General features: G+C 40.9%; 1 protein-coding gene across 1 annotated transcript in view; it reads left to right on the forward strand.

The window, feature by feature from the left end:
* The first annotated feature begins 21503 nt into the window (after positions 1 to 21503).
* PRKAR2A (protein kinase cAMP-dependent type II regulatory subunit alpha) overlaps positions 21504 to 27617 on the forward strand; it is a 51200-nt gene continuing 45086 nt past the window's right edge. Inside the window, exon 1 of the mRNA XM_088528245.1 lies at positions 21504 to 21845. Coding sequence (XP_088384371.1) covers positions 21590 to 21845 — 256 coding nt within the window. The 5' untranslated portion in view covers positions 21504 to 21589. The remainder of the gene's footprint in view (positions 21846 to 27617) is intronic.

Raw genomic sequence — 27617 nt, forward strand, 5'->3', positions numbered from 1 at the left:
GTAATGCAAATACCACATAGGATTTTCACCTTCTTTTTGGTGGAACTAAGAAAAAAAAAATTAATTAAAATTAATTATGTTTAAATGTGTTTACTAAACTGTAGTGAGGCAGCCAGTGGGGAAATGTGTTTGATTGACCTGATCTCATCCTTTGTGTGAAATTCCTTTGTCACTTTCTGTTCCAGTAAATAGGTGGGATGGGTATCTCAAATGCAATTTACAGGTTTAGCATGATCCATAGCAACCCACTGTATATGTAATTCATCATATGATTTGTCCTGGGGCTCACTACCTGATCTAGGAAATTTCAAGAGGACTTCCAAGAACTCAATTTCTCTAGTACATGAAGGGAATACATAGGGGACACTAGCTCAGCATCTTGTTTGACTTTATTCTCACCCCGTTCCTTGGTTTTCTTTTAATATTAAACATAATCCATTTTCTTTTGAGAAATGACTAATGCTAAGGAGCAAAAAGCCACTTTAATTTGTTCTGGTTATGATGCAGTATTGTCAGAACCCAATAAAGCTACCTGCCGCTTGGCTAGAATGTCTGCTTTACTTTATTTACTTTTTGCATGGTTGTGCATGGTTGGTTCTGTAGGACTTTTCCCATTCTTAATTCTAAGATGTGAATGTGAAATAGGCTACGTCGTGCTGTCCTTAGTAGTTAATCCCTTGCCTTTTAGCTTTCGCATCTCCTGTTCTCTGACACGAGCCGTGGAATTGAATGTTTCACACTAAAAACACATTCGGTCTATGGAAAGCAGGTATTTTGTGTTGGAGAGGCCTGAACACAGTTGTAGGGGGAGCTTAGGGAAAGGATCTGTCCAGATGCCCCACAGAAAAAGTAGCTGAAGGTTGTTTTCAGCTTGCCATGGCCTGGTGGTCCATACCATAAAGAGTCTTCACCTCGGCTCCTTGTAGGATCATTCCTAAATATGTACAAGCAGATGCTACTGCAGGAGCCTGGAATCCCATTCTCATTCCCAGTTCTTTGGAAGGACCAGAAGGGAACCTGCCTTAGCCAGAGTCCGCCCTCTGTTTTCCAGGTACCAACGAAGCAGCTCCCAGCACGTGAAAAGCTCAGGCTCTCAGAGCTGCCTTGGTGGTGGTCGCGCTTCCTACCTAGTGCAGACCTTCCTGCTCCTGCTGCTTCTCCAAGTCATTGCAGCTCTGGGTGAATAACATAGAGCAGGAAGACTGAGTTATTACTGTTTCAGAGAAGTGGTGATCATAGGGCACTAACGTCACAGATGGTTTTAATCATAACTCTAGGTTTACTGAGGCTAAACTCAAATTAGTTCTAGGAGGACCAGGTCAGCTTTTATGACTGCTTCCTAACCACCAAACAGTATCCTATGCTCTTTTAGATCCCTAATTACATTGGTCACTTTTGTGACTTCTGTGCTAGGGCTGTGATGCCTAGAAGTGGCTCTTCAAGCTTTAAAATGCTTTATAAAGCTGGATTATCCTTTTTTCCTTTTACTGGCATATTCTAGAAATAATGACAATTCTTGAAAGAGACAGACATGCAAACACTGCACCTCTTATCTTAAGATTCCACATATTGATGCTTAACACTGCCTATTCCAGCTGCCCTGTCAATGAATGCATCATGTTGAGCTCCTAATTGTGTAGGGAACTAGGAAGAACTGTAATGGTCCTGGTTATAGACCTGGATCTTTTTGAGATTTTTTTTTTTCATGCAGTCGCCCAGCAGATGGTGCCTGCAGCTGCCAGCAGGACAGACAGACCCACAGGACCGAAAGGACAGACAGAGGCAGCACCTCTGCTGCTGACGGACACTGCAACTTTCCATGTCCGGCTGCAGAATTTCTGTGCCTCTGTCAGGACACACAGGCAGCTGGAGGGCAGGAGCCTCTTCTCCCCATCTGTCCTGCTAAGGGTGTCAGCGATCCACCAGGCTTGGAGATAACCCGTGCGGGAGCGGAGTCAGAGACTTCCCTCCTTTCCCGGTCCTGTGTGTAATCTAGACTGCTGCAGCTTTAGAAGATTCTTGGAAAATAAATTAGTGACTGGTAGCGTCCTGAATTCAGTTACTTTAATAGGCATTAAAAGCTTAATTCCATTCAGTAGTTGAGCAGCTTTCTCTTAACCTGTATGCTGGCCTATTGCTTGGTGCTCAAGCTCTTATACCTTGGCTGTGCTGTCACCAGCTCAGGCTTACCTGTCTGTAGCCTGAAGCAGTATTTGCTTCGAAAGATAAAGAGATTCCCTATGTTGTCCAGCACTTTCTTTATTGCCAGTAATGGTAAACTGTCTCCCTTCTGCCAACAATCCTTTTTAATACTTTTTTTTTGTTAGTACTTCAGATCCTTTTTCCAGTTTTAATTATTCTAATTACATTCTGCCTAATCTGAAGTTTTTGCAGAGCTTTCTATTTGGTGTGATAAAATTTTCAGAGTTTAACGTGCCTGACTGCATTTGATGCTTTCAGAAAGCTGTCAAAATAAGGAAGAGGGAAGGTGGGAAGGAGGGGCTGCTTTCCAACAACAGTGACTGGAAGAAAAAAGCTTTGGGTAAGCCAGATAAACACATTTACTCATTTGCTAAAAAGCTGCAATACAGGTCCCCTGGATATTGCTTAAAAAGCTGCTCTTGGCATAGGAATTTTACTAAGTCTTTGCTGCCTGGTGTGTGCAATCTCAAAATGAGAGAGGGCTTTTAATGCTGTTACAGATTCCAGCACACAGACAACTCTCTCTCTTGGGAGCCTAGATGTGCATTCAAATGTTATTTTTTTCTAATTACTCAGCCAGGAGTTGAAAGGCATCTTGTGGGAACCGAGGTAGTGCGTACACAGGTTAATGAGACCCAGCAGCAGTAGGTTGGTCTCAGCAAAGGACAGTGGCAATATTTGTCTTATGTTCCTTGTGGCAATAGCACCTTCTTAAGCTACATCAGAATCAGCACAGAGGTCCAGCAAATTCTTGCACTGTACATCCTGGACCATCCTGCTTGGAAGCAAGTTGTGTTGATCAGGCCTGATTCCCACATTGTAAACCTATGTTGAGTACTCCCAATCACCTTTTTATCATTCATATGTTTGGAAAAGGTTTCCAGGAGTTACTCTACCACCATTGAGGTGAGGTTGAGTGCTCTGTGCTTCCTCTGTTCTTCCTTTTTGAAGATAGGAGTGACATTTGCTCTCTTCCAGTCCTCAGGAACGCCTGAGCGTGGCCTCACAGTGACACTGTCCAGCCTCCTCAGCACCTGTGTGTGCACCTCTTCAGGGCCCAAGGATATGTCCACTTTGTTAAACACTCCCTAACTTGATCCTCCTTTACTGAGGGTAAGTCTTCATTGCTCCAAAGCTTCCCACTGGTCTCAGGGGCCTGGGATTCCTGAGGACGTTCCTGCCAGTCACGGTAAAACAGCTACCCACAGTAAAGTGGTAACCAGTCATCTGAAGATGATCCTGAAGCAAAAAAATCTCTCACCGTGGCCAGAATTTTCTCCCCAAGGGCGTTGCAGCCTCTGGCAGCGATGCACCTCGTACCCGCTGTGCGAGATGGTTCTTATCTCCACTTCTCAGCTGCAATGGTAATGCATGACGCTGTGCTTGTCGCTGCAGACCAGGAACGAAAACGTGCGCTGACCCAGTGGCGAGAGGCTGCTTTTGCTGCAGCATTGGAGGGCTGGTGCCCTCCCAAGGCCTGTGGCTTGACTGCCTGCTCACAGGCAGCTTAAATGGTCTCTATAAGCCTGATTCACAGCCCAGTTTTTGCTGCACTTCGTCCTTCTGTCCATGGGGCCATGCCCTGAGAAAGGGGAGTGAGGGAGCGGGCTGCAGGGCAGAGAAAACAGCGTGATGCTGTATGCTTGAAATGGATAAACGTTTTTAATTTGGGGACACTTAAGTAAAACTGAGGACACTTTCACTACCAGTGACTCAACATGTTAAAGTAGTTCTGCAAATATATCTCAGACCTGCTAAAAATATAAACCTTCTTAATCAGCAGATGGATAGGCTTTTTACTAACATAAGCCTCTGTGATTTCAGACAGTTTTGTTTAAGCAGTTAATAATGCATAGGTTCTCCCTAGGCTTACTGGAAGCATGGCAATAAAGATCATTATCAAAGCTACAGCAATAGGCTGTAGATCAGCTTTATTTCCCCCGCAGATGACAGTTTGAATGTAGATTTGCTAAAACACATGGTGCTGTTGGTAACTCTAGGTATTACTGACAAGAAGATTAAAATATTTATCTGTACAATGAGCTCCCTTCCGTTTTTTGTCAGAGAATTGAGTACAGGCTCATGTAGAAATGTTACTGCTCTGAGTTTGAGAGAAGTTGCAAACGAACTAGCAAAAAGTAAGCAAATATTGAGCAGCCTTGTTGTGGGTGCCCCAATGCTGAAAACATATCATAGAGCCTATTTTTTTTCTTTTTATTTCCTAACAGTTATCTGCTACTGGCAGATGTTTGCCTCTTCCTCTCCCCATTCTCATAATCGAAGAATTCCAAACTTTTATTTAGCCTTGAACCTTTTCTCTCTGTCCTGGTAGAGCAATGGTGAAGGAATCCATTTTCATCCCATCTTTATTCCCTGAGTAAATTTCAGCAGAACCAGCTGAAATGCTGAAAAGATGCAAAACTACAATGAGTCCTTCTGCTCAGATTAACCCAATGCGCTTGTGAAAAGCCCCTGACTGCTTGTATAGACAAATCCTAAATAAAAAACCCCTCTTCCCTCTGAAACGTGATCCTCCCGGCTCATCCCCCCTCACCCTTGACTCTGTATCAAGCACTGCCAGGCAATTATCTGCTTCGGTTACTGCCTCCTGGCCAGAGCCAAAGTTCAGGAACTGGCCAAAGAAGGATGGGAGCATCCTGGCGCCTTTCCAGATGCAGCAGTCCCCGTCCTTATCTAGCAGGCCCTAGCAAGGACAGTTGCCGAAAGCCTTCCCAGCCTCTTCCTCTCGACTCCGCGCTGTCTCCGCTCAGCAGGAGCTGTGTTGGGACAGCGAAGTTCGATTTCTTCCACGCTGGTGAGAGGCCCTGATGTGGTCCTGCCTCCTCCGCCCCGGGAAGCTGGGGATTTAGGCACCTGCCAGCATCGTGGTGCGGAATCGTTGCCTCTCCTAGAGTTCTCTTGTGTGCTGACAAGAAATTTGATTTTCTTCCATTTTCCCGACTAACCGATAGTCCAGCTAAAAGAATTATCCAATCCGTGTGTCAGACACTGTTTATTTCAGATGCCCAGCCAGCTGCAAGGCAGAAACTCCCGGCATTTCTCTCATTAATAGTCACAAAAGGAACGTGTTGCCTTGGTACAGAGTCTGTGCAGCTGAGGACGCAGATGAGCGAGGTCTGCGTTTTCCACCATTCCTAGATTCGCAGCAGCAATTGCTATGGTAAGTTTGACACCAGCTGCCTGAGAGGTGAGGCACGACACAGACCTGAGACCAGTGAGGGAGTGTCCATGGGGAGGACAGAAAGAGAGGTTTTCTCCCACACCGTGAGGCTCAAGGAGCATTTCCAGTGCCCGTGACCATGCAGCAGAAACGGGGGGTGCTCATGTCCCCTGCAGTGTGATGCTGCTGCTGCCCACGGGGACCCACGTGAGCACACGGCCGTCACACAGGCAGGCTCAGACGTGGTTATAAATAAACGCCAGAGGTGTTTGCTGGTCCACGAGACCGGCACTGATGACTGGACCGTGTGGTCCTCTCTCAAATCGTTGTCTCATGTACTCGCTTAGGAAGCAGAGGGAGAGAACGTGCACAGGGGAAGCGGCCAGGCAGGAGTCGGTGATGCAGCGTGAATCCCTCCCCTCTCCTCCAACGCCCAAACTGCTGCAGTTCTGGGGCTCTGCACAAGGACAACGCGCAGCGGCCCGGCCATTTCACTGAGTGCAAGAGCATCTCCAGTGCTTATGAGTCAGGAAAAGTGAGATTTGTGAGCCTCTTCGGTCAAAATCTATCCTTCCAGGATAGTTCACCTATCCACATCTTCACACTGCACAGTCTGAGGATGTTGCTTTGCTAAGGAAGGGAACAGCAAAGTCCAATGTAAATTAGCTGTTTTTTAAAATTTTTGTTTCTTATTATCTTCTGGAAAATGTAAAAACATGATTCCACTGGACAGCATGAGCACTGCCTCACTTAACCCAGCCAATGAGCCTCTTAGAACTGGGTGTTCTGCCTGCAGTACTGAAATAGAAGATCAGGAGAAATCGAGCAAGTATCTGGTGATACTTCCCCAAGATACTATCACAATTTCTGCCCATCCACGTCAGTTCAGGAATTTACTGAGCCAGAGGTTATGTTTGTACCTCTGCATTTAAGAGCTCTTAGATGGATTTTTCAATAAAATCACCTTGTGAATACACTTCTATGTTTGGCCTCTGTAGTATCCAGTGACAACAAGTTCTAGTATTTAATTATGTGCTGCTTTGTTTTACGTCTGCTATGTGATGTCACTGGTGTCTCCTTATTCTTCTCTTGTGAGAAATGGGAATAAATGTTTTTCCTTTCACCTTTTGGAAATCATATATGATTTTATGGTCCTTTTCCTTTTAGGTGTCCTTTCCCAAGCAAATAGCCTGTTTAATCTCTCCTTGTACAAAGCCATGATGCTCCTTTTCTATTTTTACTTCTCACAGAGTATTCTTTGCTAAAGGTCACGTATACATTTGCAAATAAAATCTTTTGTTCATCTAATCCATGTAATCCAGCAACACATGCACCAGCAGGAGACAACTAGTATTTTTCTAGGAAAAGGAATGCTCAACCCATTTTTGCCTGTCTCAGTTGATAGCAACGATAATATTTACAATACTCTCCCCGCTGTAGTTAGTGTTTCCATAAAAATCCTTTTTTTTTTTCCTGTATCTCATTTACCTTCTACTCACACTTCAGCTCACCTGCTAAGACTTTGTTAAGAATAATTATGGGATCTTGAAATCAGATGTCCATGGAAAATACTTATCTTGATTATGGTTAGTTTTTCTTTTAGTTGTTAAAGGAGCTGTTGGCATATTGGTCATGTGGCTGTTCTAGATTTCTCTGAAATGTGATTGCTAGGAATCTGGCAATCTGTTGAAAGTTCACCCACAAGATTTTCTGAAGGAAGGACTTTGACAACTGTATGACTTTCGAAATTTGCCACAATTTACTTTGAAGCTGAGAGTTTTCTCAAAATCATTGGTATCCTCTAGTATATGTTCTCAGGAAATCTTAGGGTTAACTACAGCACAAAACCTCACCTAAATGGTGAAAAAAATGGGAAATAAATTTTCATTATTTACATAGCTGCTTTCAAATTTGCGTAAGGAATAACTCAGAGATTCATAAACTCATCAGTTCACAGAAAATATGGCTGAAGAACTTTCTTCTAGAGACTCCCCCTACCCCAGACTGCAAAAGCTTTTTTTAAATCATTTAATAATTGAAAGGACTGAGGATGAAGGTTCACCTGGAAGAGGACTTTAAACAGGAACTTCCAGTCTATTCCTTCAAAGCCTTCTCTGTGTCAAATGATAACAGACGCCTTTTTGATCTGGCACTATAAACGATTGTAAGTGCTTTATGAATATTACCTGACATCTGCCTGGCCTTAGCAAATTCAGTTTGATCTCTGTTTGTTCTAGATTATAGTCTATAACAAGTGAGGAAAAAAATGTAAACAGTTCGGGATTCAACAGTGTACCAAAATCACAGCGTATCAAAATACAAGACTGCCTGTGAGTCCATAAAGGGTCAAGGAGAATAGAGGGTTTTCATGTTTAGGAAAAAAAAAAGACATTATCTCCTTAATTTTAACTCACTTAATTTTTCATAAAATACCATTTTTTTTGTCATGTGCCATAAATGTATTCAACTTATGTTAATTAATGTACTTTGCTGAGTATTTCTAATCTCCACAATTTTACTGTAGTTTAATGTCTTGCTCTTGTTTTAGTTACTCTTGATGTCTGACTTTTTTACTCAAGAACTTTCTTGCCCTAAATACTGCTTAAGTGGCTCCTCCACATAAAAAATCAAAATTTAAAACAATATAAAGAGGTTTCCATTCATAAATGAAAGCACTGGGCAATCTTCTATAATTTCTCTGATTTATTTCCATGAGTAGAGTATTTATTTTCAAAAGTGTTCCTTGAGTCTCCTTCTAGTTATCAAATACACTTCTAAGTTGTGCCTAATCTGTTTCATTTTGAGTTTAGAGATTAACAACAAATTCTATATAAATAATCTCATTTTCCTGCAGTTTTCCTCAGCAGTCTGAAAGACTGAATTGCTGATACTGTGAAGGCTTGCAGCCTTATCTATTTGACCTGATTTATTGGGTCCTTTCATGTAAAAATGTGTAAAGTTCAAGATTCTGACAAGTACTGGACTATTTTAAAATATATTTTTAAGCCATTTGTTTTTATTTCTGAGTACAAACTGAACCCTGTGATACGAGTAACTCAGCAAATGTACTTTAATGAGAAAAAAATCATCCCTTGTTATTCTTATATTGAGCTTCATTCTGGAAAGATGCCTGTTTAATAAAGACAGCATCATTTCCGCTTTGCTTTAGCTGAAAAAATAGCTGCTCAAATCAGATCTTTCATGTCTGCTATTTGATCAAATGCTTGAAACAAATTTTTTAAAATGGATTTTTTTAAGCTTTGTCATTTTGCCTTCATTGTTTAGTTCTTTGATATTTAAATGGAAAAATAGATAAAGAAAAACAAGGGAACTAATTATATTATTTGAGGAACTTCAAGTGTGTTACTTTTGCTGGTTGAGGGTGACGTTCCTTGTGTAGCAAGTTGCTTTACTCAGAAATGTCTGTACAGCATGTTTTGATTTTCACTGGTAAATATCCACTATTATTTCCTCCCTTACATCTTCAAACACCTGGACTTCACTGAAATTCAGTTCCTTCTCTCCCAAAAAAACAACTAGAGCCCAACACACTCCAGTCCATTAACCTCAGTCAACACCGTGGGATGGGGCCTTGGGTGCTGCTGCTGCTTGATACGGTGCTCAGCTCCTCGCTTCCCTCAGGAGGCATCGGCTCTTTGCAGGTCCTGGACACATTTTTACATCGTGGAAACCTGGCACTGGCCCTTATGTTTACATTGTCTCTTGTAATCGAAGCTCTTTGGAAGGATTCTTTCTTTTCATTTTATTCAATGTCCTCTGCCCTAAGCACTCATCTTCCTTGTATTTTTTACCTTTTTATTAAATAAAATGCAACAAAACTGTAATAGAAACATGCTCGTTCCAATCAAACCATGCTTCATGCAACATTTTTTCCAAACACCAGCATTATTACCATGCAACTTGATAACACCCAAGGAATTCTCTCATGTTACCCCTTGGGTTATTGCTCACATCCAAATCCTCTGTTTTAGCTACATATTTCCTAGTGAGAGGGCGTTTTCTAATCTTTTGTCTTTTTTTTTTCTTTTTATACTTCCCACCCCTTTCTTAGTTTCACATTTTCCACAGTATTTTTATCTAATTATTGGCTTCTGTATCTGGGCTATTTGTTTGCATGTCTGAGATTTGGGGTTTCATCCCAAGCAGCTGGAATATATTTTCCCTTGTTTAAAGTCTCTCACTAGGTTCCTTTGGCAGCAGATCTTTGTAATCCTATGCTGTTCTTTAAAAGAGATTGATAGTTTTATAGGGGTTGATTGGTTTAGAGCATAAAATAGTCGGTTTACATTGATGTATAGACCTTAAGCTCCAGGCAGCCTTCTTAGCCAGGCCCCTTGCTAATCAAATTAACTCCAGTTTTTCTGAAATGATTATGTAGAAAAAATATGCCCTTTTCTTTTAGTCAGGCTCTATTTTGATGTGGGCATCCTCAAATTTAGTAATATGCTTTAGTCCTTTTCGGATAGGAAGATATCAGCCAGCTAGTCAGCTAGGAAAAAAGAGAAACTGGCAATATCCAATTGGGTTGTTAAACATAAAAAGAAAACAAACACTGCATTTCTAACCTTGATCATTTTTATGTACTTCAGATATTGTCTGTACAATGAAAGACTATGAACGACTGGTTGTGTTCCTTTAAATGCAAGACTGCTCAATGGGAAGCTGTTGTCACATAGAAACTGCACAATGTTGAATGATTTGGGCAGAGGCACTTCTGATTTGCCTTTGGGAAGCGCTCAGTTGTCAGCAAAGATACATTACCATTTGTCTTTATCTCAGAGAGTTCAAATACTTACATGCAGAGAGGAGAAACAAGGCGTAATTACACTCTTTTTCCTCATATCATTAAACATGAACAAAGAAACACCTGCGATGTCTATGCTCTGCACTGAGATTCTCCTGCAAATACACAGAAAAAGCAGAACTTGCCAGCTATCCTCCCATTTCATTGACAAACTTACATTCAGCACATGAAAAATTGCTCTGAGTGACCAAGAGAAATGAACTCTCAAAATCTGAAGGAGGATTTGACTGAGTTAAGCAAGGCAGAGTACTTGCTTTAATAATTCATAGCAATCCTTCGAACAATAAATTATCTTTTAGGCTATTAGGCAATAAATTATATAGATCTAGGCTGTGTGTTTTTCAACTAGTTTGCATTGGCTGCGGGTCAGAGAATGGCCCCATTTAACAGGGTTTAGAGAAAGAACTTTTTTTTTTTCTCCATTTGCCTATAATTTCCTCTTGACTACAAATAAACATCAAGGAACTGACATTGCTCCTGTGTATTTGAAAGAGACCCCTGCTCCCCCTCCCCTTGCATCACTCTAAATAACGTGAGGAATCAGCTTGAGGAAGCAGCAGCTCTGAGGTGACATCGGAGTCACAAATGCGCAGGTTTGGGATGGACTGTCATTCCACAGGTTCTCACTGAGCTGAACAGAACAAAAGACAAGTCCCTTCCCTAAGGTATTTTGAGTTTAAGAATGAGATAAAACGCAGCAGTTGAAAGGATCCAGCAGACAGATGGGAGCATGCAGTACTTCACAGGTGTTTCTAGACAGCCCTTCAATGGGCAGTCATGGAAAAGCCCCCAAATGCCTGTTTGGAACAGTGGAGGTGGACACCATCAGCTACTGATAGACTCGGTGGGTGATCGGCTGAAGACAGGTTATAAAGAAGCTTGAAGGAGATGGTGGGAAATGTTCTGTGGTGGGGAGAGGGAAGAGGGAGAAAAGACACCAAAAAGGGTTGAAATGATGAGCCAGGAAAGTGAGCTTTGTGGCAGAATTTAATCTGGAAAAGAGACAAGATTGCATTCACAAAAGGGAAAGAAAAAAAAAAAAAGAGCTGGTAGGGTTGAGCTACAGAATAAAGGGGGAACCAGATGTGAGATTCATCTGGAGAGGGTGAGGAAAGGCTCTATTTTTCCTTAACGCAAGAGGAAAACGTGAATCCCAACGCTGCAGATGCAATTACTAGACTCAAAAGAAAGAAAAAAGACAAAAAGCAGTAAGAGGTCAGGGAAAACAGCATCCTTTCATGGCTAAATGATGTAAAACCACACACTGGGAAATATTTCTCACAGTTCAGGAATCCTTTATAAACACAATTAACCATGGTTTTGATTGTGAGAATAAAGACAGCAAATGTCTTGCTGAAAATGCACAAAGAAGGGGTCAGAGAAAGTACGGGTGGCATCAGAAGTACAAGGCTAAACCAAATAATACAGATATAGTTTTAAGTACAGTCAATGTTTACTTATAAAAGGAATATTGCAGAATATTGTGCTACTATTGTGGTGGACTAAAAGGATACCAGATCCCTTAAAGCAGGCTAAGCTCTTCTGCAAGAATCAGAAGAAGGCTTGAAAAACAAGCAGAAACAAAAACACCCCCCTTCCAACAAAGCATAGCTAATACAAAACAGGACACAGAGGCTTGAGTTTAAGAGATGCTATTTATTCAAGAGGTAATCACAGTGGGCAAGAGGCTTTTTAATATTACAGAGCGAAAGGAGAAAATATTCCTACAACAGGAACACACAAAAGGCAAGGAAATTACCTGCCTTTTTGCTGAAGTTCTTCTGCCCTTTATTGTCTTCCTGCTATTTAATTCTTTCTTTAAGTGCTTGGGATAATTGATGTCTATGCATAAAATGTTGAATCCCTTCCAATTACTAGCAGTTAATGGTTCTGGTGAAGTCCAGAGGATGATATAGGGTCTATGGACTCCTGAAAACATTTCAGTGTCAACATTTGCCCACCAGTTGTGGTCTGGTTGCTGCACTGCCTGTAGCCACACAAGTGGGTGGTCGTATGCCCGACCACATTAGACCAGGCATTTGCTGTGTAAATCAATGTTTAATTCTCTGCCTACAACATGCAATGTTTATCCTCTTTAAGGCAACACTGCACTATCCTAAATGGACCTACGAGATTACCTCTGTTCATGGATACATAGCATAACAAGTGATTTTGCTCTCCAGTTATTTCTGATGTTGCAGCATATTTACAAAATCTGATCATATAAACCAAGAGCGATGGCCTCAGCCCCTGTTCCCTTCAGCAAATACCCTCTTGCTGATACTGTCTTTCCTGCAGTCTTGTCTTAAGACACGTAACCGTAAGCTCCTTTTGACAGTAACTGTGTCTCTACCTGCAACGAAACACGTCCACCCTCTCCAAATCCCCGAATAAGCTGCAAACCCGCAGTCACGCACTCATTAGGCTGTTGCCTTTGCTTCCTTAGCGTTCCCGCCTCAGGGCCAGGGCTGCTCCGCTTTTTGTGGGGCAGCTGCTTGGAGACAATCCGATCCAGCAGTGCCTGCCCGCCTGGTGTCACCGAGGCAACGCGCTCCCTAGGGATGCGCGGATGTGTTGCCTTAGCAACATGATGCTCTCGGCTGCAGCTGCTGCTCCCTTTCACTGACAGTAAGGAGAATTCGGGCCGGCTGGAAGCACCGGGTCCTGCCAGGGATGAAATGCCAGGGCGGACAAAGATCACAGCACGGGCAGACAGGAACAAAGATTCCCAACTCTCACTATGAAGCAGTTTCAAATTAAAGACTCCGTCGTCTGCTTCTAAAGCTTTGCCAGTGCCCACGCTAATGCACAGCTCCAAATGAATTACTTATATCACATTCCTTTCTCTCTCATGATCACATGCCTACCCGTTTTCCTTTAAATTGATTTTATGAATACTCGAAGCAGGATGCATTTTAATTATGCTTTCACTCTTATTCTGGACCATTTGATTCAGCAGGCAGTTTCAATACAGGTTGTCTAACAGTTGGGCTAATGTAACGAGTATTTTAAAATAATGTAGAACACACAAAGGAGGAAGAAGAGAAAGATTTGACAGTCATAGGAGACAGCTACTCTTCCAGTGGGTGTACACTGCTGCATCATCTTGCTCAGACCTTCACAGAAAATGGTCAAGGGCGTTTTAACGCTTTTCAGCGGGTTTCCTCTCACTCCAAAGCGAAGTCTTTACTATTAAGTAGTAGTAGTAATTAAATAGTGCTAAGCACAGGGCCTACACAAGGCCCCATTGTGTGGGTATCACCAAAGCAAGAGCAAGAGCAAGCCCTTCTAGAGCTTGTGAGATACAGAGGAAAGGTTGGGAAAAGGAAGGAGACATAAACGCACTGTCAAGAGCTGATGGGGTTCGTGAGCCCCTCGGATCCACATGGTCAATCCTGGACAGGAACTGTGGCTCTGAGAAGGCTGCTGCCCTGATTTCAATGACCTGTCAGCAGTGTTAGCAGGTGTCTCCTGCTGTACTTCAGATTGTCAACGGAGACCATAATTTGTCACCAGGTTGAAAGGCTGTGAGACTCTCCCGTCGCAGCCTGCCAGCACACTCAGCTGCCCGGAGGGCTCGTTGCTGGGCAGCTGGAGCCATTTCTCTGCTCAGAGGGTAAGTTCTGAATCTGTAGCACACAGCAGCTTTAGAGCAAGAAGGTGGGGTCACAACTTCAATATTTACAAAAACAAAATGAAGGGCATAAAGAAAAACTTAACCCCCAACTCCACCTATCTTCCCCAAAAATGGCAGAAGAAAACCAAGCATCTATGGGTCTTAAAACCCTTGAGCACCACAAGCTAGAGATCCAATATGCATGCTTGCTAGGCAAATCTGAAAATAATATCCATACTTGTATATTATTTACATATTTTGATCACAAGTTCTTTGCTAGATGAACTTTTTTGTCACGATCAAGGATATAGCACATATCAAGTATCAGAGCAACAAAGCTTTCATAAAATGATTGATCTGAAGCAACTTTCAAAACAGATTCTAACAGTGGAAATGCTCAAAATATGAATATACAAGAAGTTTTCTGGGCAGGGATGGGCTTTTCCACATTGGTCTAGGATGCAGCATGGTAGGGCCATGATTGCAATGCAGCTCCTGTGGGTCGAAGCTCAACAGAAGCACTTAGTGCTCACTGAAGGGGTAGCAGCCAGGAAGAAACACTTCCAATGTGCAGTTGATTAGGGAACAAGGTGTACAGTAACAACATGATTAACTGCTCAAAGATGCTGTTCAACATTTTGCAAAAGTAAAACAGCAAGATCTTTTGTAGTAACCTGGAATTTCTACCATGTTGATTATAGATAAATATGAAAATACGTCGTCATTTTAAAATTAACGGCAGATAAAAACAGTTCTTCATTAAATAGTGTTAAGTGGTATAATGGAGCATAACAAAGACTGGGCTTAATAGAGGCTTCTATAATTGAAAAAGACTCTTGCTTAATAGAACAAAATTACACTAATGCTTGACTATAGAAATATAAAATAATAAAAAAATCTGTATTGAATATTTATTGATTCACAATTGCTTGCACATTTTGACTAAAAATAATAGATTGAATGTATTTTTCAAGTCTTCACAATATAATTTTAAAAAGAATAGTATTTTGAACTACAAAGCATTGAAAAGAAAATCAAGAAACATTCTGAACACAAAAGTCCAGGTCACATGAGCTATGTATGTCAACATCATTACTTATCAAAAATATTAAGTGTCTAAAGATTCCTATATTTTCACCTATATTTCTCACTGATCACAGTCTCCTGGCTGACCTGGTATTACTAATGTGAGGTCTTAATAACTACTTACAAGAGAGTTTAATAGTTATGCACATAAAAATGTTTAGAGATTTAGTAACAAATTTTGCTAACACGACTATGAGGAAGCTAAAGATCTTTCTGTATGGACACTAGATGTCAATGGAGAGACACATCAAAACAACTGTAACAAAAGGTTGTGCACAGCATTCTATAAAAACAGAGGCTCGTTTTTCTAATATGATTTTTTGGACTGATGGACTTGGGGATGAAAGTCACAGTCGTTCAGGAGAGGCACTGTACAGGCAACAACCATCCCATTAGTTTCTGATTCAGACCTGATTTAACTCACAGTTGCAGGTAGCAAGCATTTTTCAACACTAAATACCAGCCAGTACTTTATATTTTTGCTGAGATTGATATATATTTTGCTGAGATTGTGAGGGATCTAAAAATGGTGACGTGGCTTTATAATTCTCTAGCTTGGAAGCTCAGACCACCTGTTCATTTAATGCAGACATTCAAACCTGCAGTCAAGTAGGTTTATGACTTAAGAACTTGAAATAAATTGGAAAAATAACATAGAAGTAGGAAGTTTCAAGGCCCATTATCCTCTCCTGAGCTATATAATCCTCCATCAACATTTTTATAATGCATGCTAAAGGCACAGCATGTGAAAAATGATAGAAAAAAATGAAAAAAGAAAAAACTGGGACTTTACTATTTTCCCTTGAAAACTGAATGGAGCTTTGGAGCACTGGTTATGCATGCTGTGTTATAAGTTTAATTAAAATGAGTGTTAACAGATGTAATAGGGTTCATAAAATGGCCTTAACAGTAAAATACAAAATGAAAGCTAGGGATTTGATAGGTTTGATAGGGATTAGGGTTGATAAAGCTAATTTATTACAAGTGTAATTTACATTTATTACTGCAATTTTAGCAGTCAGAATTAGAGAGTTAATTTACACTGCTGAGGTGGAAGGATTACTCAAACGTACTCTTTGCACACAGTAAAATTTGAAATTGCCATGTGTTTAGGTAAGTGCAGCTCCATGAATGGAGTGGATCTGTAGGCAAGAAAGGACAGGACAGACACATCCAAACACTGGAAACAGAAAATATGTGGACACTTTCTTCTTGTAGTCTTTTTGCAGGGAGTGATCAAATACTAAAAGAGGAGGGAAAGACTCACAGATTCTGAAACCCCAGACACCAGTACAGACTGGGGACTGACCCTCTGGAGAGCAGCTCTGCAGAGAAAGACCTGGGCCTCATGGTGGACGACAAGGTGACCATGAGGCAGCAGTTGCCCTTGTGGCCAAGAAGGCCAATGGGATCCTGGGGTGCGTTAAGAAGAGCGTCTCCAGCAGGTCGAGGGAGGGGATCCTGCCCCTCTACTCAGCCCTGGTGAGGCCGCATCTGGAGTACTGTGTCCAGTTCTGGGCTCCACAGTACAAGAGGGATGTGGAGCTGCTGGAGAGAGTCCAGCGCAGGGCTACGAGGATGATCAGGGGTCTGGAACATCTGCCCTGTGAGGAGAGGCTGAGGCAGCTGGGCCTGTTCAGCCTGTAGAAGAGAAGGCTGAGAGGGGATCTAATCAGTGTCTATAAGTACCTCAAGGGAGGCAGTGAGGAGGATGGTGCTGGCCTCTTTTCAGTGGTGGCCACTGACAGAACTAGAGGAACCGGCTGGAAACGGAAACACCAAAAGTTCCACAGGAACTTAAGGAAAAATTTCTTAACAGTGAGGGTGACAGAGCACTGGAACAGGCTGCCCAGAGAGGTTGTGGAGTCTCCTTCTCTGGAGATCTTCCAAACCCGCTTGGACGCAGTCCTGTGCCACGTGCTCTAGGTGACCCTGCGTGTGCAGGGGGGTTGGACTAGATGATCTCTAGAGGTCCCTTCTAACCTTCAGCATTCTGTGATTCTATGATTCTAGACTAAGTGAGTACGAGCGAATGGCTGCTACAGCACATGCAGAAATATTGATTTCCACAAGCTGCCTCTGTCCAGAATTCAATACTAACTTATTTGTGTTATTTCCTGCTTGCGTATTGGAGAGCATTTGCTTACAGTTTCCCTGGCATGGAATGCATAAATTTTATATCTGCTGAGTAGTCTTACTCAGACAACAACATGTTCTATCCACATATCTTATGTCACAGAAAGTGCTTTTATCTAGATTCATACACCTGGTGTTTTTCTGCTCTAATTAAGACAAGACTGGGGTAAAATTTAGAGATCATAAAATCATAGAAAGCATTTTTTTAAAAAAAAACTATGTAACAAATAGGACAAATGTTTTAGGAAACCAGGTATGTTAAAATTGATGACTGCCTGAAAAATTGTATGACCAACAGAACCAGCTACCTATATTCATAAATTTAGTTATGTTTCTCCTGGAATGATACTTTTAGGTTTATCAATGAATGCACAGAGGTATCTTCACAAGTATTACGAACATTTAACTAAAGTTAGTGACAGTAATATAGTTCAACTGAAACCAGTAATTACATACATTACTCAAAAGGCTATTTTTTTCTCTTCATGTTTGTACTAGTATCATTTATTCAGATACAGTACTCATTTTACTCACATTAAAAACTAACAAGAAAAGCACATACTCTGAAGCTTGCTTACTGCTACAAGCAAACTGACTCATTAGGATATCAAAGCTCTAATGTCTTAGATTTAATATTTGCTTAAGAATAAAAACAAACAGAAGTAGGAGAAGATGTTTTATCTTATGCATTATATTGAAGGATCTTGGCATCCTGGTAGCTAAGCCAAGGATCATTCATTCTTTTGATAATAGATCTTCTGATATAATGAAAACTCAGAAGTTTTGCCTGCCTCATGTACAAAGTTAGATGATGGATATGCACGTTTTTAGTGACAGAAGAAAGCAGTAGGTAAAAAAAAAAGCATAAAAAACAAAGTCTGAAAGTTAAAGATACAAAATTTCAAGTAAAAAATATGTATTTTTAAATGACAGCAATTCATCATTGGGGAAACATATCGTGGGAAGCAGATTTTTTTCTCACTTGATGTCTTCAAATCAAGACTGTATAGCTTCAGTTCACTGTGACGCAGCAGTCAAAAATGGCAACAAAACAGACCAAAAACAACCCAGATGACATTGTTTTTCTGGTGTGTAAAACCAGTGAAACTTAAGTGGTCAGAGCAAGGGGTACTCGAGCCTAACGATCTGTCCCAAGAGTGGTCAGTAATACGTGCTTGAAAAGACAGTGAAGAAACAGGGCAACTATAGATGAAATTTCCATCTACTTGGAACTAGCAAATGATTTAAAACTACCAACCTCTGAATCCCAAAGTCACTCCCGAATCTGTTTCTCAGGAATTCTTAATTTTCGCTTCAACAGCATCCCAAAGGAATAAATTCCACAATTCAGCCGAGCAAGGGCAGGATATCACTTTATTTATAGAAGGCCCTAAACCTGACTTTTATTCAGGACTGCTTTGGAACATAATTTTTTAAAAGGACTTGCTAATGTGTCACCTACGGCAACATGCAAGAGCTGTACTCATGTTAATAAATCCAACTTCCCTCAGACAAGAGATTCTGTTTCCTTAATATCAACCATCAGAATATTCAATGTGTTCTCACATTATCCTTGTGCTGAATTACTTGTAGGGAATTTGAAGGCTAATGTAATTAATTCAAGATGTACATATGTTTATATAGCATCTGAGCTCTGGCTGGTGCTGACAGGTTTATTGAGAAATAAATTATTACTTGTTATAATGGGATTTATTTTACTTTTTAAGAGCCAGTCAGGAGGGTTAATATGATTATTTTTCCCCAGTGCAAGATTACGCTGACTATTTTGACTGTTAACTTGCAACTTCATCTCTCCTGCTGGCAGCAGCAACACTGAAACTTCATCATAGTTTTACCAACTTCCAAAATCACATAGGACTGGATAGGACAGGCAGAGTGTGGGGAAAAGGCCTCAACATTTGGGAACATGAATGCAAGAGTACAAGAAAAATATAGGAATAGTTCTCAGATACTATTAAAAAAAAAGAGAGAGAGAGAGAAAATAATCCTAAGAAAAATACTTTTGAAGCTATGGCCATGCTGTGCAAATTAAAAACATTATATAAAGGGGACAAAATTAAGCCTGCAAGTGCATTTCCTAATTCCTATCATTCTTTTAATGTGGGTGCTTATTTTAATAACAATTAAAAACCAAATGCAAATGCTTGCACAGCATGCACTATTACAATCAACTTGATCACAGACAAGTCTCTTGCATAAATGTGCCATCAATTCTGACCATTACAAAACAAGAAGTATACGAAGAATTGCAATGGGCTGTAGTGAAAAGCAGCTTGGAAACGTGCTACATGTGACCTTGGATGCTCTGTATTTTGTCCACTGACCTTCAGGGAAGCTAAACAGACCTTCACTGTTTATGTTCCTGTGAAGCTGATTAGTTACATGTGGACATATAAATATCAGAAGGCTAACACAATGTAGCTCTTCAGAGGCTTAATAATATTTACTGGTAACACATTTTTTCATACAAATAACCAGATTTATATACACAGGCACAAATGAGAGAAAATGATCAACAAATGCTAAAAGCTGATACAAGAGCAGAGTGATGCCAAAAGTAGGCAATTATCAGGTGGCTGGCTGTTGTGCAGAGACCAGGAAAGAAAAAAATAATTTTATTCCGTTGGAACTGCAGCTTTTCTTCCTCTAGCCCTAGCAGCCAAAGCTTTTTGCTCCTTACATTTATAATTCTTTATTTTCTCTTTTTCATTTACACAGCATTTTTCAAATTTCATTTTTACCTCCTTAGCACCAGTAACATCTTCAGCACCCAGATGGCAAAAGGAAAAAGATCTCGTCAAAAATCTAAAGTATATTTTTGAGGACACTAGCAAAATATGGTTTTCTAACTGATCTAAACCATTTCCTTGTATCAGATAAAGCATGTACATTGAGCCAGTGCATTGTGCTCCGTATTCTTTGAGACCATCAGAAAGATAATAGGATATCAGAAAGATAGTAAGAAGGATAATAAGATAATAACTAGTAATTATTAATAATGATCTTTCAAGAAAAGGAATATAGCGGTTTTGGCGCCTGCTGTAAAAAAACAATAGAAAGATTTCCAGAATAAATATGCAGATAAATTGATGAGATGAAGCAAATGTACCTCCTGTGACTTTTTTTGTTTGCTAAGAACCTTCTGGGTAAGTGATGAGACCTTTTGGTACATGGGCAAACAAAAAAACGCAAAACAAATAGCCAATTCGGAGCTTGTAAATTAAAACTGTATTTTGAGTACATGTCATTTTCTGCCCTTTTATTGTTGAAACAAAGGAAGAATTAAATAAAAATATTTATACTGACTACACGCAGTAGCGTCACCAAGTCAACATCCCTGCTCCCCTCCCCTCATGTTTGCACAGCCCAGTTCTCTTCCAAGACAACTTCAAATCTTCAGGGCAGATGGCTCAACGCCATCCAGTGAGTCGTCTGCCACTGGGCATCTGCCAAACCTTCCCTGCACATAATAAACACATAACAGCGCAAAGCGTGTACGCTTTTGACAATACAGACAAGCCAAAATCAGAATAAGGCTCTTTTGCTGATACATGAACAGACATCTCCAAAGCTCACGCATGAGCAATTAATGAAATGCTTCATGTTTTAGAAAACATCGTTACCACTTTTGCATGTGCAGTATTAAGCGAATCAATACTATCATCACCATTTCACAGATGATGACGCTGTGGTTTTGTAAGGATTTTACTGTGAGGTGCAAAAACTTACTGACCCCTCTGGCACTTTTTATTTTTAAGAGTATTTACTGAGTTATTCTGACTAGCATTCAGATGTCTCAAAGAGGGCCAGAGGCAAAACTAAAGAAAATTCCCTTCTTCCACTCCTGCTGTATCTTTGGAAACACATACACCAGTGCTAATATTGTGGTTTAGTGGAAAGAGGGGATGGCAGTCGTGATAAGTTAACGTATGCAGTGACTAAGCTGGAGAAAGCTGTAGGAGGCTTCCATGTGCTACAAACACATCTAAATTTTGAATATCAGTGAGAAGCAAGGGTTTCCACCAGGCTCCACAGACGCATTGTCTTGTTACTACACAAAGCAGCTAGGGGAATAGTTTAAAAAATGGATTTAAAAGTCACACTTGCCAACACTGAACAAAGTCTCTGTGACTAGCTGCACGTCGGCGGGACCGTTGATCACGGTGGCGACCTCGAAGCGCCGGCCACGAGGCCGCCGCCCTCGCCTCACGCTTCCCGCCACAGCGGCGGCCACGCCTGCGCACTGCGCGACCACGCCCCCGCCCTCGCGCCCGGCGCCCCGCCTCAGTGTGACGCACGCGCTCCGCCGCGCGGCGCGTGCGCAGCCGCCGGCCCCGCGCTCGCGGACGCGCGTGCGCAGCGCGGCCGCCGCGGCGCTGCCGTCCCCTCCCCTCCGCTGCGCGCCCTCCCCCCGCTCCCCTCGGCGCGGCCGGCGCGACCGGAGCGGCGGGAGCCGGAGAAGCAGCGCGAGCGCGGCCGCCAGGGAGGCCCCGAGCGCGGCCGCGGCGGGAGCCCCGGCGCCATGAGCATCGAGATCCCGCCGGGCCTCACCGAGCTGCTGCAGGGCTACACGGTGGAGGTGCTGCGGCACCGGCCCTCCGACCTCCTCGGCTTCGCCGCCGACTACTTCGCCCGCCTGCGCGATGCCCGCGACCAGGAGGCCGCGGCCGACGGCGGCCGCAGGGGGGTCAATTTCGACGGGGAGCCCATGCAGACCGAGTCCAACGGCGAGGAGGAGCCCGAGCGCGGCGACGAGGACTCCGACTCCGACTTCGAGCGTGAGTGCCGGGCCGGGGGGCGCGCGGCGAGGCGGGCTCCGGCCGCGGGGAGGCGGCGCTGCCGCCCGCGCCGGGCCCGCGGGGCGCAGCGAGCGCCCTGCCAAGCATGTGATAGCGCGATCGGGTGTTGTGTGCGCCTCGCCGAGCTCGGGGCCACCGGCCCCCCTTTATTCTGGGTTATTAATCCCAGCGCCGTCTGCTTAAAGCGATTGCCGTAAAGCCACGAGGTAACTTTTGAGCGTGTTCCCGAATAGCGAGGATTCGGCGCAGCCCGTGCCCTCCTGTTCGCGCTGCAGCTCTGAGGTAGAAACGGTCCCGGCTCCCTGTTGCAGTCCACGGAGCTCGCCTCGTCGCTCGCACGTTTTCATTCCGTTGTGGCAAATGGTGTTTAGTGTTTGTGCAAAGCGCGAGGGTTTGTAATTTGGAGTTTTGATTGAGCCTCAAAGCTCCAGTTGAGCTTCAGTTCATATGTTTATGAATTGTGCTTTTTAATGAATTTGGAATTATGGACCTGACGCTTCTGAGTATTCTCTTCTGTATTAGAAGATAACTCCAGGGGGGAAAGAAAAGGTGACTAGACACGCTTTCCTGAAACTTTCAGTGCCTTCATTTGGAATTCTTATGCCCTCGGCCTATGAGTAAAGGTTTATGGCTTTTATAGATGAATGAGTATTTTTACAGACCGTTTACTGCATGTCATCCTGTGAATGTAGTGTGGTCTTACATCTGTGCTTTGGTTAGTGCTTTTAGGAGAGAAAAAAAAAAAGAAATTAAACTGTGGAACAGAATGTTATTACTATTAAGGAAGTATTGTGAGACGAGCTATTGTTATAGGGCTTTTGGGCTGGGAACTTCACGGAGCGAAACACAGATTCTGCTCTTGAAAGTGTACACTGTGAACAGGATATGCAAATATGTGAGAGGACAAGAATAAAGCATGCAGGCAGGACAAATTCTATAGCAGTTTGCAGTTACTGCATAGAGTGCAGTCCTTTTTCTTTTCTTTCTTTTCCTTTTTTTTTTTCTGTCTTACAAGAGGGAAGGTTCTTTAGGTTTAGGGCATGAAATAAGAAAGGCAGCAAGATAGAGGAAAGAGAACTAGAGTGATTGTGCCTGGACTGAAGTTAAGGGATATGCAGGTGTGAGCACATATTTACGACCACCATTAAGTTATTTTGTCTTGTGCCCAAGCTATTAATCTATGTGTATATATGTGTATATATATAATGCTTAAAATGTGTTATTAAAAAAAATCTACATTGGAGAAAATTGACACACCAATTATTGGGTGTCAGTTTTAAAATGTGCAATATTTCTATATACAGTGTTTTTCTTAAAAAATGGTATAGCTTTTATTTTGGTCTGGTGGAGACTTTCTTTTGTCATTTAATGCTCAATTCCCTGTTTCTTGATTAGTTTGTTTTGTTTCAAAGTTTGCAAGAACATGGGACTGAGGGTAAAGTTTTCCTGGTTCGAAGCTACAGATGAAAGGATCTTTATAAACTTGATGGTGGCAAACCACTCTTAAATATAGCTCTGTGTGGTGAGGCTGTTCAAAGTGTGCAGGTTGTACCTTTGCTTCAGGTTTTTGTTCATTGTCCTTTTATGTTGTATAGAAAATTAATGTGACTAGTTGGTGTCACTTGTGCTGCTAAGAACCTTGGAGGCAAGTGGCACTGCCAGGATTACTGTCTTGTTCGGCTCTGAAAAAAAAAAAAAAACCCTTCTGCTTATAGTTTCAAAGACTTGATAAAGGAAGAGTGATATACTCTTTGTAATAGTAGGTAAATGCCTCTTTGTAGGGTCAGATAAATAGTGTTTTATCATGTTGTTTAACCTTGTAGGGAGCGGTCGACCATGGCTGCATGTTTTTTAAATTTCCATTATAGCTCTTGTTGAAGAAGGCACTTAAGAAAATACTCAAGTCTGAAGCTCCAAAATCTTTTTCCTCTGTGCATTTTACAATAAGGATGTTTTTTCTACCTTTATATGAGAGTTGTTTTATAATCATAGACTGCCCATCATTTTAAGGATATTTAAAAAAGGGTGGCGGGGAGAGAGAGAGAGAGAGAGAACACCCAAAAAATCTCAGTGATCTGACTGATTCTAGCAGTGTTTTATTAAGATTGTGTTTTTTTATCCTGGACTTAAATTAATTGAAAATTACTGTTCACTTTGTTCTCCTAATTTAATACTCTGGTTTGGGGTTGAAAAGCCTGAGGTCAAATGGGTATTTTAAAATGTTTCCACTGAAAATTTTCATGTAGAGATTAAGCTTTTTAAGTATTACATTAAGAAATTTAAAGCTAGCTTAAAAGTTAACCTGTTTTCATGGCATATAGAAGATAGCTGCGCAAATGTGATTGTCTTCGTATTTCTTTTTCAGGTAACTTATCTGGTGGAATTTTTGTTTGTTTTGAGTGCATGTGGTAATAGAACAGAGAAATAATTTAAAATCAGTGTAAATTGAGCCTTTGGTATGGCAAATGTCTGCATGCAGTCACAGTGACACCAGTGATTCCTTTTTTGCTCATAACAGTACTGCATCATTTTAAAAAATGCTGAAACAAACTAGACTGCAAAAAAGCCTTCTGTTCTGTTGTGACACTCAAGGAGTTACCTCTAGGCTTACGTTTGTTCCCTAAAGGCTATCATTTTATCTTTGATTTTGGTCTTTTTTGCTCAAAGTTTGTGTATATGTGATGAAGATGATGTCAGAGAGTGTCTGTTCAGCAGTTTGGTGTGTAAAGGGTGTGTGGAAAGATAATGATGATAGTGAGGAGAGGGGAAACAAAAGCTCAAAAAGTACTTATCCTGTCAGCTGTGGCAGCAGAGCTTACCCTTACACATACATACCCTTATACACGAGCTTTCCTCAGAGCCTTTCTGTTTGATAGGTAGAGCTGCAGAAATGAAAAAATTAGACTGAACAAGTAACCAGGAACGGGTATGTATGTTGAAAATATGTCCTTCACCATGACACTGGTAGTCCTGGCAGGAAAGCTCTGAAGGGACGTGTAAAGGCTGTGAAATGAAAACCATAGAAAGGTTCTCCCCACTGTCTGAGACTTAAGTTGTGAGCTGCAAGTTCTGTTGTGGGCAGTAAATCTGAAGGAAGCAAGGCAGGTTTCCTCCCCTGCCAGCTGAGGCAATTGCACAAAGGTCCTATGGTGCCATTCAAGACTTTGGGATTTAATTTTGGATATTATGCCTCCTTGGTTGTTACAGCAAGCAATTAACATAAAGGTTGTGATATTCCTGGAAACACTAAGCAAAATTAGAACTAAAGTAGTGGGATATACATTAACTTGAACAAGCCAAATGTTTAGTGACACGGCATGCATATATATTATTTATATAAAATACATATAAAATTCATATACAATACATATAAATTTATATAGAAATATATACAATTCTGAAAATTATATATTTATATTTGCATACCTAATTTTATATATAATATAAAATGACAATTATTTTGGTGCAAATTCCAATTTTTCTTTCCTAGGGTTTCACCTTGGTGTTGGAGGAAAGGTTACATATGCTTCTTGCAAACACTTCTATATTGCTTTTGAAATAATCCTCTTTTCTCTGCACTGTTGTTACAATGAAAAATGGTGCTTGTAAACCTGAATGAACAGGTTAAATCAAAGTGCTTAGTTCTGCAGTCAGGTTCTCAATTAAAATTCAAGGATTTGCTAAATGTCATCTTTAAAATACCAATAGAGTATTTGAGAGGAAGGAGAGCCTAAAAGGAAGAGAAAGGGTAGGGAAAAGTAGTTTCCTAAATCATTAGATCTTGTAAGTGAGTCTGAATTCATTCTATCTTTGAAATCTCTGTCTTTTTTTAATTGTCAACAGAAGTGATTGATATTTGTTTAAATCGGCTTCTAAATACTTACTGCTGTTCTTTTTCTTGAACATCATTTGCTTATGCTTTCTTCATTCTGTGCTTGTCTGGTATGTCCGGTAAATTTTCACTGCAAAATTCTTGTGTTACATCAATCACTTGGGATTTATATAGTGTCTGAATTAATTTACAGATTAGACACAACTCCTTGCTCTTTTCCTGAAATAATTCAAGGAAATTTATTGAATGGTAGAAGTCATATGATGTGAATCTTTAGAGCTGAGGCAAGTTTTGAATTGAGGGAAGGAATAAGGAAAATAGTTGTCTTTCTGGAGAGTTCTGTTGAAGCTTTCAGATATGATTCAGATTTGTGGATTATTACAAGCTTTCCTGTGAGATACTTTTACCTTTAAAATGTAAATGTTTTAACTTTTTAGTAGTACATTCGCCTAATGCATTTTTCCTCCATAATTGATAATTTTCTGGGAATAAAGCATGATAGCTCTAGCCTCACATATATTTATTGTCTTCAAGCATTAAATTGGCTTTTTTTTTTTTTTTACAGAAACTCATTTTTACAATATTATTGCATTGTGTGGTACAAATTCAACCCAAGGAATAGATACTCTATTTAAAATCCATTCTGTGTTTAACACAGAAAATACCAAATGAAGCACCACCATTGTACAGCTGTTATACTTGCACATGTTTTTGCTTTGCAGGGCCAAGTCTCACTGGCTTAACTTGGAAGGATTAAGTAGAGTAACTTCAGTTAGTATTAGTGGAACTTCACTCTCTATATTTATCTTGCTCACGTAAGGGAAATTTAAAGATAAACTAAGAATTAAGGAAGACAGCTTTCATTTCTCCTTTTGTTAGCTGCTTGAACAAAATATCAAAAGCTTTTTTCCTAAGCCCTGAAGCTTTTTTTTCTTTTTATGCCTCTGTAGTTGCTTATCACACAAGACTTTCAGCATTTGTTCTTAAGATTATATTTTCTATTAAAAGATCAGACTAAAGCTTTTTTTTTTTTAATAGGTGATATAGTGTTAAGGACAACATCATTTATATCTTAATGAAGCCTTCAAGAAAGTTTCATTAATAATAATCTGTGCTAGAAGAACTTTAAAATACAGATAACAATATATCTGTCTTAGTTGAGACAGCAGGAGAACTGAAAGTATGAAGTGAAAGGATAAACTGGCTGGATGCGAAAGTTTTAAATGATTTGATTGAAATGCCCAGACATCACTGGGTACTGCTAAATGTCTATTAATTTACATGGGGAAGGAGGAAATTCTGCATTTGATTTTTAAAAGATGCTTCTTGTAATTTAAAATGTGAGGAGTGAAGGCATGCAATACTTATTTCAGATTTGTAACCTCTGAGATGCTGGTAACTATTTACTTAACTGTTATGCTTGATGTTTTCTATCAGATCACTTGATATTAGTCATTGATTTTTAGAATAAATGATGGATACTCTGCACTATGCATTTTTAGTGTCACTGGAATAGAAAGCACATAGAGTAAATAAGAACATTGGTAAGAAAATTAAGTAGTGGGGAATTTGAGAAATCTGTGTGTGGGCAAAAGACTGCTATATAAAAGGCTCTTCCACGATGCTGATTCTGTTAGAGGCTGTGTACTTATGAGTTTCTTTAATGCAAAACAGATTATTTCCTTTTTAAAGTGCAGATATGAAAAAAATGACTGTTAGGTAGAATCTCCAGAAATTATTAGTTAGAGCACTTAGCTTCTTCATGTTCATTTGCATTTTCTCTGTGAGGTTCTAGAAATCCCAGTGGTCCCAATGATGTTTTGATTGCTTTGATGGATCCGAATGGGTGGAAGAGAATAGGGGATTTTGAAAAGAGCTTCTTGTTCTCCATCATACTGCTATGGCTGGGCCTGAGTTGC

This window comes from Tinamus guttatus, unplaced genomic scaffold, assembly GCF_059628265.1.
Source record: "Tinamus guttatus ecotype Peru unplaced genomic scaffold, ASM5962826v1 Tinamus_guttatus_pri_ptg000307l, whole genome shotgun sequence".
Lineage (NCBI taxonomy): Eukaryota > Metazoa > Chordata > Aves > Tinamiformes > Tinamidae > Tinamus > Tinamus guttatus.